Source organism: Enhydra lutris, unplaced genomic scaffold (genome assembly GCF_002288905.1).
Source record: "Enhydra lutris kenyoni isolate GAN:26980312 unplaced genomic scaffold, ASM228890v2 scaffoldscaffold26, whole genome shotgun sequence".
Lineage (NCBI taxonomy): Eukaryota > Metazoa > Chordata > Mammalia > Carnivora > Mustelidae > Enhydra > Enhydra lutris.
In genome coordinates this window covers 25293913-25308350 of record NW_019154110.1, presented here as the reverse complement: position 1 = coordinate 25308350, position 14438 = coordinate 25293913, and the positions used below count along the sequence as shown (strand labels likewise).

The window sequence follows — 14438 nt, the reverse complement described above, 5'->3', positions numbered from 1 at the left end:
CAAAAGCTGGACTTCATTTGTCTGGAATGTTGTGAAGGGGAAATCATGTATTAAGGGTCAGACTAGATGACCTCTAAGGTCTTTTCAACTATGAGGTTTTATTCATTTAGACACCAGGCACCAAGTATCCTATCCTAGGATCTTGTTTTTAAACACTTACTGTATGTGTAAGGGAGAACACAAAACAAAGAGGGATGAAAAACATACGTTGTGCTCATACACAAAAAAGAATATGGTGTATTTCTCTATTTTGTGAAAATGATTTCTTTTTCTAATCTTTTAGTATCTACAAGCAGAACTGTTTAGTGCTTCCCAAAAATCTAATAAATTGAAGCAGAAGTTCAAAAATTAACAGCCACAATAGTTTATTTACAATTGAACTCTTTATAAGATATTTACAAGACAACCAATTTTACACATCAGAAATGGTATCAAAAGTATGAATTACAACACAGACAACAATATGAAATGGGCATAAAACAAAGCTGAAGTGGACAGACAAGCAATTTCTCTTTTTAATTTATTAACACTAGCTTAAACTTTGTTAAAGAAAGAAACAAAGAACTATGTTTTAGGAGAATTGCAGGGCCTTTGCTGAAGATTGAATTTCACAGTGTTGTATCCCATGTAGGGAAAAAATAAGACTAATTTTCCCCCTACACTCTAACACACTGTAATTTCACTCTTGGAATTTTGCTAATCTACTCTCCAACCTCCTCAACAAACTTCAACATATCCAAATCAAAGGAGAACTGATCTAGAAGAGGGGACAATAAAATGAACAGTCCTAGGTAGAGGGAGAACCAAGGAAAAGAGAATCCACTTAAGTCTGGCCAGATAGCACCTCATGGATTCCTCTTAGTCTAACTCAAGTTCAGAATCTGGGGAGTTCCCTAGGCAGGGCGCAAAGGTTAAATTTGTGAACCCATATCCAAATTAGGAATCCGGCAAATGCTGAAAATCAAGAAGAAAGAGAGGAATCAAGGAACAACGTAAAGAGACACTGGTCTTTTTTCTTCTTGGGCACATTATAAAGGAACATAACATAGGTCAGAGTAGGAAAGCCAAACAGCTTGCCATATTAAAATGATGGAGAACAAAGAAAATCTGGCCCAGTTTTTCTAGAAATCTCCTTCCTCCCCTTAAGGTGTGAGATGAGAGCCCCTAGTGGAGTAAGTCCTATTTCTCTCTACACTCTTACTGCAGTGAAGTTCACAGCAGGTTCCCTTGTGGAGAGCCCACTCTCCTAAGCAGATGGAGTTACAAATGAAAACCCATAGCCACACACACACACACACAAAAGGAGAAATAAAAGCAGCAAGATCATCCAAGAATACTACATGTGCTGCCGGAATAATTCCTTTAAAAGTCAAACCCAGGGAGCACAGATCAACATGTCACAAAAATCTTTAGCAGTGGGAGGCCCCTGAGGAACTTTTCTTTTCTTCCCACAATGGTATCCCCATTCTCTCATGCTCCATTGATGGGCCGGCCACACATCCTACATACCTTGGCTTCTCCTCTAAAAGTGCTAATAATCTGGGGACATATTCTCTTCAAGGATAAAAGCCCCTACCTTCTAGGAGATTAGACCCCTACTTGTTTTCACACAATAGTCATGAAGACTAAAGAAAGGCAATTCCTATATATTTAAGACCAGAGGTCTTGGCTCTATTTTCCTTCCAGATAGTTACAGGGATATTACACTGAGACCAAAGTGGCCTGGAGTGCTGTCCTGAAATTTTTTAACAAAATGGGAAAGGGGGACCAAGATGATATACATACAAATCTATTTTTACAAAGTGAATGGAGAAGCTCATTAGGTACATCTGTTTGTTTCAAGATGTAGACATTTGCCAGCCAAAGGAAGCACATATTTCCACATTCACCCCCCACCCTCCCTAAATCTCTATCCCACCACCAAGAGCTCAGCTAAAAGAATAAAGCCCCACTAAGGAATACTTGAGAAGTGATGTGACACAAGGACATCTATACAGGTTCTGGCATGCCATCCTCCAACATCAACTGCTTTTGTTTAGAGTCATAACTTGCCCTGAACTAACCATCCCCATTCTCTTTTCCAAGGATTTTATTTCTTGAGGAGTGGGGGAAGAAATTCAGTTGCCCATTAACTAAGAAAATAATCAGAGCCCAAATCCCTTCCTACATGGCTTTATCACAGAATAGTTTTAAGAGAATAACTGTTTTTTCGGACATTTATCTGCCAACTTTTCAATCTCTCTTCTACCCTGTGAAGATGACTTGCTTCATCACTTCACTTTTTATTCCTCATCCGGTCCTTAAGCTCATGGTGAGGTTTTGTTTGTTTGTTTTGTTTTAGGGTAAACACCACTATACTCAGACTCTAAGGTAGGGTATACCAGGGCGAGAAGAGTGCCATGCAGGCACAGCTCTAAAGGCAGGGGTTGCTTCATCTTCCATAAGTCTAATGAAGAGAGCCCTTTTACCCCTCTAACGTAGGCAAATGTATAGAAGCGGACCCCTGAGGCTTCCGAATCTGCCATCCTATAGATTTAGCTTGAGAGCTCATTTCCCCAAAAAGGGAAAAGAAATCCCAATCACCGTCTGGAAGTCACAATTAGCCCAATGAAAGAGTTTTTGTGAAATCAGAGCGATGAAAACAAAACAAGATCAAGGGAACATGGAAGGGCATTATCAGCGAATGATAACATACATGAGGACATAGGTCACATATACAGGTCTCTGCCATTCTCTGGGAACGGCATGCTACAACTATCTGAAGACAGAAGGTTCTTGCCAGCCCAGCTATTTCCTACACGTCCGGTGAGGTGTTTGCTTCTTCTGGATCTCCAACCTGCATCGGCTACGCTCATCCAACCAGGGCAGCTCAAAATTCCTGGCAAAGAAAGGGTAAGGAAATCAACTTGGAAGACGAGAAGGGATTCAGTGTGGACAAAAGATTAACTCTAAAAAGATACTCTGCCCCCTCACCACTCCTAACCTTGACTCTCAAGTTCCTGCCTCAAAACCAGAGAAACAGTGTGCTATTAAAGTGACTAAATAATCTCTTTCTAACTCAAAAAGCAATCCTTCTAATTATTTTATCACTGCAAGAGTTAGCTGCCCAGATAGACTCTTCTGTCAAAGAGTCATGGCTATCCCTGAGCCACCTGTTCCACCTTATATCTAGGCTTTTATGAGGTCTAAAAAGGAGGTAAAGTGCAGGCTACCTGAGAAGAGAGGAGGGGGTGGAAACCTTTATACTTACTGTGGAGTTAATTTGGGTAATGGTCGTCCAAATGCTACAACAGGCAAGAAGGGGGTAATCATCAAACTTTCAACTATGGAAGAAAGCCAAATGGGACCTTGTTAGTGACACAGAGGGGAAATGTCTGGCAACTACACCTGCTCCAAAATGCTGTTCATTCATTCAGAGCAAGTTTGTACCCTAGAGCCTCGCACCCTTTTCCTTCTTTGAAAAACCTTCTCTTTTAGATAGACAAAACTTACCGTCATCTGGCTCAGGGAAAAATGAGGTAACCTCAGGCTCAGATTCCTGAATTCCTTTCTTTTTATACATTCTGAGCTGCAGTCGTTGTAAAATTCTTTGTTCCCTGATCCTCTGAATATCCCATCTGGGAAAAACAAACCAGACAAAACAAAACAAACAAACAAACCCGATATTACTGAAAACCTGCTCTATAAAAGCAACTAACACAATCCAGACACTAGGGAGACCTGTGCTGACTCTTCTTTTCTTTCTTTTTTAAAGATTTTATTTATTTATTTGACAGAGAGAGCACAAATAGGCAGAGAGGAAGAGGCAGAAGGAGAAGCAGACTCCCCACAGAGCAGGAAGCCCAAACCAGGGCTTGATCCCAGGACCCTGGGATCAGGATCCAAGCTGAAGGCAGATGCTTAACTGACTGAGCCACCCAGGAGCCCCTGTGCTTACTCTTCTTAATGGGGTGGGTAGGGTGGGGGTAGTAAAGTGAACTGTCTGCCAGGTCAGGAAAGAGCTATTTAGGTCCAGCAGTCTAAATCACGCATTGATGTTCCACAGAGAGTGGAACTGAGGAAGGGCATACACAAAGAAAAAGAAGCCAAACATGTTTACTTAAGAAGCCAAACATCTTTACAACTACCACTTCAAACAAAGATACTCAACCAATTGCAATGGCAGTAATTTAAGAGTGTTAAGGGCTCCAGGACTTTTCAGAGCATGGATGAGAGAAGTTAGGGTCCAAGGGCTCAGCTGTTCCAGGATGAGTATCTCGTCTCACCTTTTCCTTCTCTTCTCATCCAGCTCCAGTTTTGCATGCCGCTTCGAAAACACACTGTCATCCAGGTTCTGTGTAAAGAACAGCAGCTGATAAACAATTTATCATCATGTGACACATGTGTATACGAACTCATTTCCAGCTTCCAGGAATGTCAAATCTTTTCCCTGCAGGTCCACCTGAGTCTGTAAGTTCTATGGATGTCATGGGAACCCCTTGGTAACGGAATAAACAAAACACATACTCTTCTCCCCACACCCACCCTTGCAGACGGTCCAAACTTCAAAATTCTTTCTTTAACTTTCCAAGGTGAAAATCATGTCAAACTGAAACAACCCCTGAGGCTTGAGGTAGGGAGGCAATCCTCCCTAATTCCATGCCTTGCAAGAGTCTGAGTTTTAAGAGTCAAATGAGTCTGAAATACATAATTTTGTTGCTGAGTGGCACATTCTAACTTTTCTACTTAGCATGAAATTTCATTTTGTTTTGAACACTGCCTAGCTATTTCTTTTTGAATAAATCATTTAGCCACTCTGAAACTCAGTTTTCTATATAAACAAGAGTTGGGCTAGATAATTGCTCAAGTTCCGTTCTGGCTCTAGAGTTATTTAACCCATCCATCCTGTCACTATAACACATTCAAGTTAAACCTCCATTTCTACTCTGTCCTTCACTTCACTTCCCTCTGCTGACAGGTCTTGGGTACCTACCTCCAAAAGGTCTGAAGGATTTGGGTCCCTTAGAGGCTCTACTGAGTGGTCCCTCCAAGAAGGAACTGAAAAAAAAAAAAGAAAGAAAAAGAAAGGGAGGAGGGGTGGAACCACCCTTAAATCCAAAGTCACACAACCCTCCTACTATTCACTAGGACAAGAGGCCTCTCCCCAGATAGGACAAAGTTACCAAGTGTTAGGAATCCATTCTATGGCCTCACCTGAAGCCACATTCAGTGTCCTCGCTATGGTATAAAAGAACCTAAAATGCCATTGCAGTCTGCCAAACACAGGAGCACAAAAAACCCTAAGCCAATACCTGACAATTCATATAATGGATGCTATTGCAGTTCCTGAAAAACAACTGAAATTTGTAGTCATTTTGAAGTCTATAGTGTAATCATACACCAAAGAATCTCACTCTCCCACATCCAGCTGATGGGGAACACAGCTCCCAACCATCCACCATCCCACCGACCCCCACCCCAGGCCCAGCCAGCACAATTCCTATTCTACTCACCAGCCAAGACTGAAGTTTCTCCTGCAACACTTGATGGCATCAGACACCCTAAATAATGCAGGAAAGAAGAATCATCTCAGTGTAAAAAGAAAAAAAGCCCACACCCAAAATGGAGGAAAGGATCATCACTGAAGTTCTCACTAGGAAGCCATTTTGGTTTTTTTGAGTTGCTCTTTTGAGAATTTCTCTCTGGGGGAGGGGAAGAGGGAACAACAGACAAAAGAAAAGAAAATAAGCCCACCACTTTTTTTTTTACACTGAGACGACTTCTTTTCTTCATTATTTAGGGTGGTTTCCCTGCAACAGTTGATGGCCAAGGATATCAAACCTTAAACTCAGAACATGGCAGGTGAGTAAAAGTTGACCCTATTTTTCAAATAAAAGATCAGTGTTCTCAAAACTTACATATGTAGTCTTCTTAAACAGCTCCCTCCTCCCTCCAAACAAACTACCTCGCTGGTCCAGCCTGAACAACATGCACAAAGACTTTGGCTTCCTTAGAACAAGCCATTGAGCTTCCTCTTGAGATAGGGGCAGCAAGAATAAGGATTCACATGTTTATTCACAACTCAGGCTCCTCAAAGGGCTGGGATTCCCCCCAATCAGACTCTTTCTGTACTGCTATCCCCACAATCTCAGAGGTGTTTGGATTTTCTGTACTAGGGCAGGGAGGGTTTTCAAAACAGCCAGTCACACAGAACAGCTCTGGACCAAGCCATTTCCCAATCCCGGACGGGAAGTTGCTTCACAGTTTCTCTTAAGGTGTTACACAGCATTGCCATGGCAGCAAGAAGGTTAACCGTTAAGGATGAACCTGTTCAACTGACTGAACCAACAAAAAACCTGAACCTAGATCAGGATCCTGGTCTAGCTCATGTACTCAAGTGTGAGGCCTAATGAATTTTAGATAGTTAAGAAGAGTAATCTATCTTCCCCCACTTAATTTTGTCATCAGAACAGCCAAACAAAGCCTGGAGAATGCTCTTGTCTTATTGGAATGGATTCCCATCCCCATCCCTGCTAGGGCAAGACACAGTGGTAGAAACCTGGGGCGGTGGCTCTATTCAAGAAGACTTCCCCCACCATCACCCCGGAGCGCCCGCAGTGACTGTCACAGACTAACATTACACAATTGAAGGCACATTGCAGTTACTGGTTGATGTAGGAGATAGGGGAGCATTTCTGTGAGGAAGCCATAAAGAAAAAAAAAAAGGGAATGAAGACCAAGGTCCCGTACCCCACACCCTCCCCAAGCAGCTCAGATATCCCAAGATAGTCCTTATTGTTTGAAAAATAGTTTGTAGACCATTTTATTTAAATATATGAACAACCAATGGGCTACTGCAATCCAAGTAAACTCTTCACATTTAGAACCTTTGTGAAGTATAGTAAGATAAAGTAAGACTGTTGGTCTTTGGCAGATTCCTCCTGCCCCCCAGACCGGGACATAGAGATACAGATAAATGTTTATAAAGTTAAAGAGCGGAGGCCCAGGTGAAATTCCCCACCCCAAGCTGGCTCCCCAACCCAAAAATTACCATTGGCCCCTGAGAACACCCAAAGACCACCCTCCCAGGTTTCACACAATATCAATTGCAGGAACAGTCGTGCATGGCAAAGTATAAGTTCTATGCATTTCACAGCACAGAAAACCCTTCTTTCAGAGGGCATGCAAGTTGCCGGAGATTACACCCCCAAGTCTGGTGCTCTTGTGATGAGCAACTTACTGGCAAACACATCTCCCAGTGTTGTAAGCAGGCAAATACATTGAGCACATTTTGCTGTAATTCCATCTATTTGCAATGCCTGCACAGTGTCTGTCTCTGGCTGTTAACTTACTCATTCTTGACAGAACTCTGCTTTATTGATTGCACTTTTTTAAAAATGCCAAAGGCATTTTCACACTTGTTAGCTTGACCGCCACCACTAGGGTATAAGAGCAAGTGTTCTCTATGCCTTACTTGCTACAGTCTCCTCCTTCTTTGGAGAGGATTCCCGTAATGGTAACGGTGATGGGGGAGGCTGGTGCCAACGACACAAATACATTTCTGTGGTGGAAAGGTACGGCAAATCTTCTATCTCACTTGAGAAGGCTTTCTCCTTGGGATGGGTGCTGGGTCCCTTCTGGGGAGTGGAGAGTCTTGGCGGGGTGTCCACTGAAGACCGGGGCTTTTCTGGAGTTTCTTGGCTCCTCAATTCACGTTTACAAACAGTTTCAGATAAGGAACCACAGGGTTCCTCTTTAATGGGAGAGTGCTTAGGAGTTTTTGTTTTGACTTTTGAAAATTCAGGAGCCAGCTTTTTAACAGGAATCTTTCTTTCTGTACTTCCAAATGGGGATTTCCTATTAGATAGGGAAGAAAACATTATAAAATGTATTGACTCTTGATAAAATCTTATTTGATTACATTTGGGGGCAAGAGAACAAACAAGTTCAGGTATCTAAATATCTAAACATCTGGTTCAGTTGGCAGTCACAAGCAGGAACAGCCTCATGCTTACCAGTATATATAACAGCCCTCAGTTAAGTGTTTGCTGAACAAGTGAGTTTCCATGCTTAAGAACCTCTAATAGTATCTTATTGCCTACTAAATCTAAGAAGGTTCCTATTTTATTCAAGACCCTTTAGCTAACATTAGATGCCACTACTCTGTGGCCCATTTCATTCCTATCAACCAGACACCAGTCTCTTATTTTTCCCAAAATTCTATACCATGTTAATTATAATCTCTAATTCTTTTTTCTTGCTATCTTTTGGCTTTTTCCCACCAATCTCCTCCCCTCCACCACTATTCCTAGAATGCCACCTCCTTTTCTTTTTACCAACCTAAATTCTATACTTCTTTTTCAAGATCCATCTCCTCCTTAAAGTTTCACTATTCTACCTCAGAATGAATAATCTTTAATGTCTCTGAATCTTACAAAACTCAGTTTATATCACTGTTGTCTATTTTCCTATTTTATTGCAACTGAATTCCGAGTTTCTAAAATTTACACCACATTCACAACTAGTCTGACTTATCTCTTTGGGTCCAAGGACAGTCAGATCTTACTTCTTTATCCACTACTACCTAAGATGATGAAGGAATTTAACACTTCCTAATTTGAAGTGAACTGCTATAGTTTTAAGAAACTCAGCCATCACATTTGTTGCCCATTCTCTTTATGATGTACTCTACACTCTATAATTACTACTGTGACCAAAATGTTCCTAACAGATTTTTATAGCCTGCAAGAATGTTTCAAGATAGTTTCTCAGCATGGAAGACCTCATAATTCAGGATATGGTGGTATTAAAACTAATTCATAAATCCTAATCCCCTTCTCTCAGTCACTGGAAACACATGTCCTCATCATGTCCAGACAGTGTAACAGAGTGATCAGCACACCTTTTGTGTCCCTTTCCACTCCGCCCACAAGAGAAAGGCTTGGGAGGCAGAGTCTGGGATGTCTCGGAAAGCTCCGGCTGGCACTCCAGTTTAATTTTCTCGGATAGCTCCGTTTCCTCTCTCTCTTCAGTTTCATAGCCCTGAAACAGCTTGTGCCTTTCTTTCTCGTTATCCTTCTTTACCAGCTGCATCCGCCTTTCCATACGTTCAATCCGAGCAAGGAGCTAAAAGAAAGAGTGCCAAAATGCAGACTTAAAACACAAAAAAATTACACCCAGGTACTTATTAGCCCCATTTAGGCATCAGTATGGTCTTCTGCCTCTTTCCCTGGACCATAGTAATTCAACTTATTTTTAACAGACAGGCATTAATCTCAATAGTTTTCCTTAAACGCGATACAGAAGACGAGGTACTATGCTTAATTTTAGGGCTAACCTAACTGAGGAGGGGCATGGGGGAATTTGTAGTTCATTCTTTTGAAAGAAGATCCTCTTCTCTGGGAGGGGCCACAACATGCCTTTCAAATGGCATGGTCTCTCTACTGCTAATCATGTGGCTCCAAGTCAGTTTGGGAGTTTTCCAGAATTAACCTTATGTTCTTTTAGGAGGCCCTAGGTTTCTCCAAATCCTATCCTTTCTACTTTCACTCCAAAATGCTATACACAAGGGCAAAGTCCAAACGGTATATTGAGAAGGAATGAAAAGCTCACAGTCACAGTGCCATGAGGGATTGCAGTGTTATTTGAAAGGGGTGTACAGGGCATTTAAACAATGAACACTCAATCTGGAAGAATTATAACCAGTACCCATAGTCCCACTGATCATGAAATATGCATATTTATTTGCATTTGAGATAACAAGAAAAAAATCTACCTATTTATCTAAATATTAATTAAGCCAAATCTTTTAACTTTAATTAAAGGAGAACTACATAATCAAACTGAAAATGGATGTCTATTATCATTGAAAACTTCACATTTAGAACGTTCTGAGAAAAGGTGCCAACTATGCTATTTAAAACACTACAGTGAGAATTTTATTTGGGTAGACAGCAATATTAATGTTCTCTTCATTATATCTACTTAGCTGCAGTGATTTCGGTAGAGGCCAAACAACAACTGGAATAAGAGAAACAAGCTTAAGCAATGCTAAGACTGCAATACACAACAGAAACAGTGAATGCCAAGTTCAGACTGATACTCTATCCTTAACTCACCCCACTTTTCCTGCCTGGGGAAGTCTGCAAAGGGGTCACTACCTCAGGAACTGAGCAGAAACCTCCACAATCAGCAGAGAGCCCCCCTGTCAGCCATACTTTCATTTCATTTCATCTTCTGTTTTGATTCACAGCCTTAACATTACTTAACCATGGTCTGTGGATGACATTTCCTTGATTTCTTCCCCTTCACTGGTCCTTCTCTTCCCGCCCCCCCCCATGTAAGGATATGATGTGTTGTAATTACAGTACCATCACACCCCTAGACTGCAGTACAGTAGCTGAGCAGTGCCACCTCCATGTTGAGTAACTTCCACAAATCAAGACTATGAGATATTTTGATGAGACCTGCCCCAGCTCCCATTCCACCTTGCAGAAGGCATTCTCCAATAAAAGAGCCTGATGCCTGATGCGATTCATTTGTAAAGCAAACAAAATGAATAGCCCTCTGCTCCCCTGCTTAGCGCACACAACGCCAAAGAGAGAGAGAGAGAAGGGGAGAGGGAGGGAGGGAGGGAGAGAGAGAGAGAGACTGCTGCAGCCTGAACACAACAATTGTAGAAACCATGTTTATTTTTAGGCAGCTGTGAGGTATGCTAGCACAGTAATACCCACCACCACCCCCCCACATACACACAGCTTTCCTGGTACCTGAGAGAGTATGTTTTAACGCATAAGGTGCTCTTGACTACTGCTGCAGTGAAAACAAGCCTATATAGTCATGCTCCTCAGAAGTACAAAGAAATAATAAATTACTGCCCTACTCTCTTAAGATTCTAAAACAGGGATTTTGGAGGGAGGGGGTCTACTTAGTACATTTAATAAACTCACTTTCCCCTGATGCCTTAAAATCTACCAGCCCTTCAACACCATGCTTATACAAGGGAGCTAGCTAGTCAGTGGGTCATGTTTTGTAACTCAGATTCTTATTCAAAACTGTCTGAAATCAAAGGCGGTGGTTCTCTTCATGTCATTTAAGAAAACTAAAACAGGATTCCACTGTGAATCACCTCTACCTCTCTGGCAGTTAAAAGGCCTACTGCCCTCCTATCTAAAGATGCTACAGCAGTGCAACAGAGGCTCTGTCCCTCTCTAAAAATGCATTTCTAACGCAAAAGCTCTTTCATTTAACCCCTTCCATAAAGCCACCACATATGCATCCCACCTTTACATATTTAACCCTTCACAAATCAGGTCTTTTCCCACTCTCCACGTCTTTCCCACAAGTCTGGGACTGTCATTTTAAGTTAACCCTTTAGCACCTGAAACCTCCCCTCCCCCTCCCATTGGGAGGTTGCCCTTTAACCCTTCCTCCAATCAAACGTGTCTGTGAGCCTGGTTCCCAAGGTCCCGACACTAAAGATACTCCTTTGCTGGTGGCCAACCCCCTTACCCCTAACCAAGGGATACCTTAACCTCCTACAGCCCCCTTCCCCCGAGCATGCGCACAACTCGCTCGTCGTCCCGAACGTAAATTAACCCCTCCCGTACCGTGTCTCTCTCTGACTTCAGCTCCTCGATCTCCTTTTCCTTGGCCTGCAGCTGCTGCTGCTGCTGTTCGATGAGGTCCAATTGCAGCAGAAGAATCTGTTTGAGGCAGGCGGCCTGACTGGAGGCTCCCGAGCCGCCGCCACCCCCGAGAGGGCTCTTCCTCATACTCTTCCATCTGCCCTCGCTGGCCGCCAGGGTCCCGGCGGTGGCGGTGGGCGCGAGGGGTGGCGGCCCCGGCAGAGGTAGTGGTGGGGGTCCCGCCGGGTCCGAGGCGGTGGCAGCTGGGGGAGCCGCCCCACCCTTGTCCCCAGCCCAGGGCGTAGGCTCTTTGGCCGCCGCCACGAGAGAGCCCGTCTGAATGGGCAGCACCGCCTGATACTTAGGTCGGGGACTGCAGCCGGCTCCCGCGGCCGCTGGCTCCCCCCCAATGCCGGCTTGTTTGGTGGCCGGGGGCGGACAGGGCAAGGGCACCGAGCCGCCCCAGCTCTCTTCCTGCTGCCCGGGGGCCGCCCCGGCCGGGAGTAACAAGCCCCGGCCCTTGCCGCCGCAGCCGGCCGGGGAGGGCGCGGGGCTCCCGCCCTGGGAGGAGGCCAGCGGGGGCCCCGGCTCCTTCAGCTTACGGTGCCGGGGGAGGAAGTGGGCTTCGGCCGCCCCGGGCTCGTCCTCGGGCCCGCCCAGCGCCGCAGCCCGCTCGTAGTCCAGTCGCTGCTCAGGGTTGCCGCCGGCAGGGGCCGCGGCCGCCTTGAACACTGCGGATCTCATGGTCATAGTGGTCCGGAGCAGCGCCGGGGACCGAGACGGAGGAGGGGGTGGGGAAGGGGCGAGGTGTGGGGGGCCGAGGACGGAGGAGGGGGAGGGGAGTTTGGCGGGCTCGCCTCAGCAGCGCGGCAGCAGGCCTTGGCTAGCGCGGCTCCTCCGGGGCCCGGGCGCCATCCCGCCGGCGTGCGGAGAAGTGGAGGCCGCGGCTGAGGCCCGCCGCCGGCCCATGGGGGCCTCGCCGCCGCCTCTGCTGCCGCCGCCGCCGCCTTCGCCTCAGAGGCAGGAGCTCGCACCCAGCCGCCCCCGAGCTCATCCCCGGAGCTCGCTTCGGCCCCCCCTGGCCCGGCCGGGCCCGCCTCGTCTCCCCACCCCACACCCCCCCTTCCCCGCCCCGGCCCCCCGCCCCGGAGCTCGCCTCAGCCGCCCCGAGCCTCCATTTTCCCCCCGCTCCTCCTCAGGAGGGGTGGGAGGGATGGGTCCGCCCAAAGCCCTCCTACTCCGGGAGGGGGTCTGTCGCCTCCCCTGGGGGTCTCCGCGGCTCGGGGTCCCCCTCCCCCACAGTCACCCCCGGCGCCTCAGCGTTTCCCTTTAAAAAAACGGAGCCGCTCGCAGCCGCCACCGCCGCAGCCGCCGCTGACCGGAGGGCGCATGCGCCGGGCGGGGAGCAGGCGGGAGCGAACCGGGAGCTGAGAGGAGGGAGGCGGGCCGCGCTATTGTGAAAGGGGCCGCCGGCGCCTGGAGGGGGGCGGGGAGGGGGCCGCGGGGGCCCTGGAGGCTGGGGGCCGGCGAGGGGAGGCCAGGGATGAGGGGCGAGGACCGAGAAGCCCGCGGAGGAGCGGGGCGAAGGTGGGCTGCCGAGGGAGGGGCGAGCCGGGGGAGGGTCAGGAGGAGGGAAGAAAGGGCGAGGGCGGCGACGGGCAGATGAAGAATGCGGAGGCTCGCCGGGAAAAAGGAGAACGAGAGAATGGAGCGTAGAAGAGGGCAGGGGGCTTCAGGAGGCAGACGCGCCCTTCGGGGCAGTGGACCGAGCGCTCCACGTACCCGGCCTGCGCTGGCCGGCCCCTTCCCCTGGCACCTTGGCAGCCCGCCCGGCCCTCGCCGGAGGGGCCCCGCGGCCCCCGCAGCCCCGCAAGCCTCCTGGACCAGAGTCAGGATTCGGGCTCCGGTCTGAGCCTGTGGGTGTTTCCTGGGGGTAGAATTCTAACCCCTCCACCTCCTCCACTCCCCACCAGCCCCACTCTGGTCTGGGAGAGAATGAATTTCTTTGTCTCTGAAGGATCCAGACCAGAAACGGAGGGACCTCTGGTTCCCAGAGGGAGGAAAATCCATGATGTCTGCTGCCTAGGGAGTTCTTGCCACAACCTCCCTGGAATGAAGTATTGCCAACTACCAACAGTTATTTCCCAACGGCCATCTCCCCAGCCTTCTTAAGTCACTTCCAGCATCTGCTGGAGGTTCATGAAGGGTCAAAGCCAAAAGAAAATCTTGGAAGGGATATTTATCACTTTTTTTTAAAAAGTTTATTTATTAATAATCTACAACCACCGTGGGGCTTGAACTCAGGACCCCGAGATCAAGAGGCACCTGCGCCTCCGCTGTATTCAACCAGGCTCCCCAGGGATTTTAATTTTTACTGGGAATAGGAATACTTTAGGGTATTCTCTTATGCGGAGCACTTCTTTCAATCTCTCAGTGTTCATTGTGTGTGTGTGTGTGTGTGTGTGTGTGTGTGTGTGTGTGTGTCTCAATTTCCATGCAACTTCAGCCAACAAGTCCTCAATTCCTCCTGGAAAAGCTTTTTTTTATAAGATTTTATTATTTATTTATTTGACGAGAGAGATAGATCACAAGTAGGCAGAGAGGCAGGCAGAGAGGAGGGGGGGAAGCAGGCTCCCTGCTGAGCAGAGAGCCCAATGTGGGGCTCAATCCCAGGATGCGGGGCTCATTCCCAGGACCCTGAGGTCATGACCTGAGCTGAAAGCAGAGGCTTAACCCACTGAGCCACCCAGGCACCCCATGGAAAAACTTGTTTTTTGTTTTTTGTTTTTTTAAGATTTTATTTGTTTATTTGACAGAGAGAGATCACAAGTA

General features: G+C 46.6%; 1 protein-coding gene across 2 annotated transcripts; it reads right to left on the bottom strand.

The window, feature by feature from the left end:
* Positions 1-348: 348 nt before the first annotated feature.
* On the bottom strand, positions 349-12710 carry LOC111151558 (male specific lethal 1 homolog). Of its 2 annotated transcripts, XM_022509626.1 has the most exons (9): positions 11589-12710; positions 8882-9105; positions 7454-7836; positions 5493-5540; positions 4973-5037; positions 4266-4333; positions 3493-3617; positions 3251-3323; positions 349-2878 (listed from the first exon to the last, which is right to left on the bottom strand). In XM_022509626.1, the coding sequence occupies exons 1-9, from the start codon at positions 12354-12356 to the stop codon at positions 2788-2790; spliced, it is 1845 nt and encodes a 614-aa protein (XP_022365334.1). In that variant the 5' UTR covers positions 12357-12710; the 3' UTR covers positions 349-2787. The 2 variants fall into 2 exon arrangements, with proteins under 2 accessions (XP_022365334.1, XP_022365335.1); XM_022509627.1 differs by lacking the exon at positions 5493-5540.
* Between the last annotated feature and the right edge of the window lie 1728 nt (positions 12711-14438).

Excerpts from the sequence above, each read along its gene's own strand:
- LOC111151558 (XM_022509626.1), bottom strand. The coding sequence starts at position 12,356 with ATGACCATGAGATCCGCAGTGTTCAAGGCGGCCGCGGCCCCTGCCGGC. Across the intron at positions 5,038-5,492 it reads AGAAACTTCAGTCTTGGCTG|TTCCTTCTTGGAGGGACCAC; the intron begins GTGAGTAGAATA and ends TTTTTTTTTCAG. Across the intron at positions 2,879-3,250 it reads TTACCCAAATTAACTCCACA|GAATTTTGAGCTGCCCTGGT; the intron begins GTAAGTATAAAG and ends TTTCTTTGCCAG.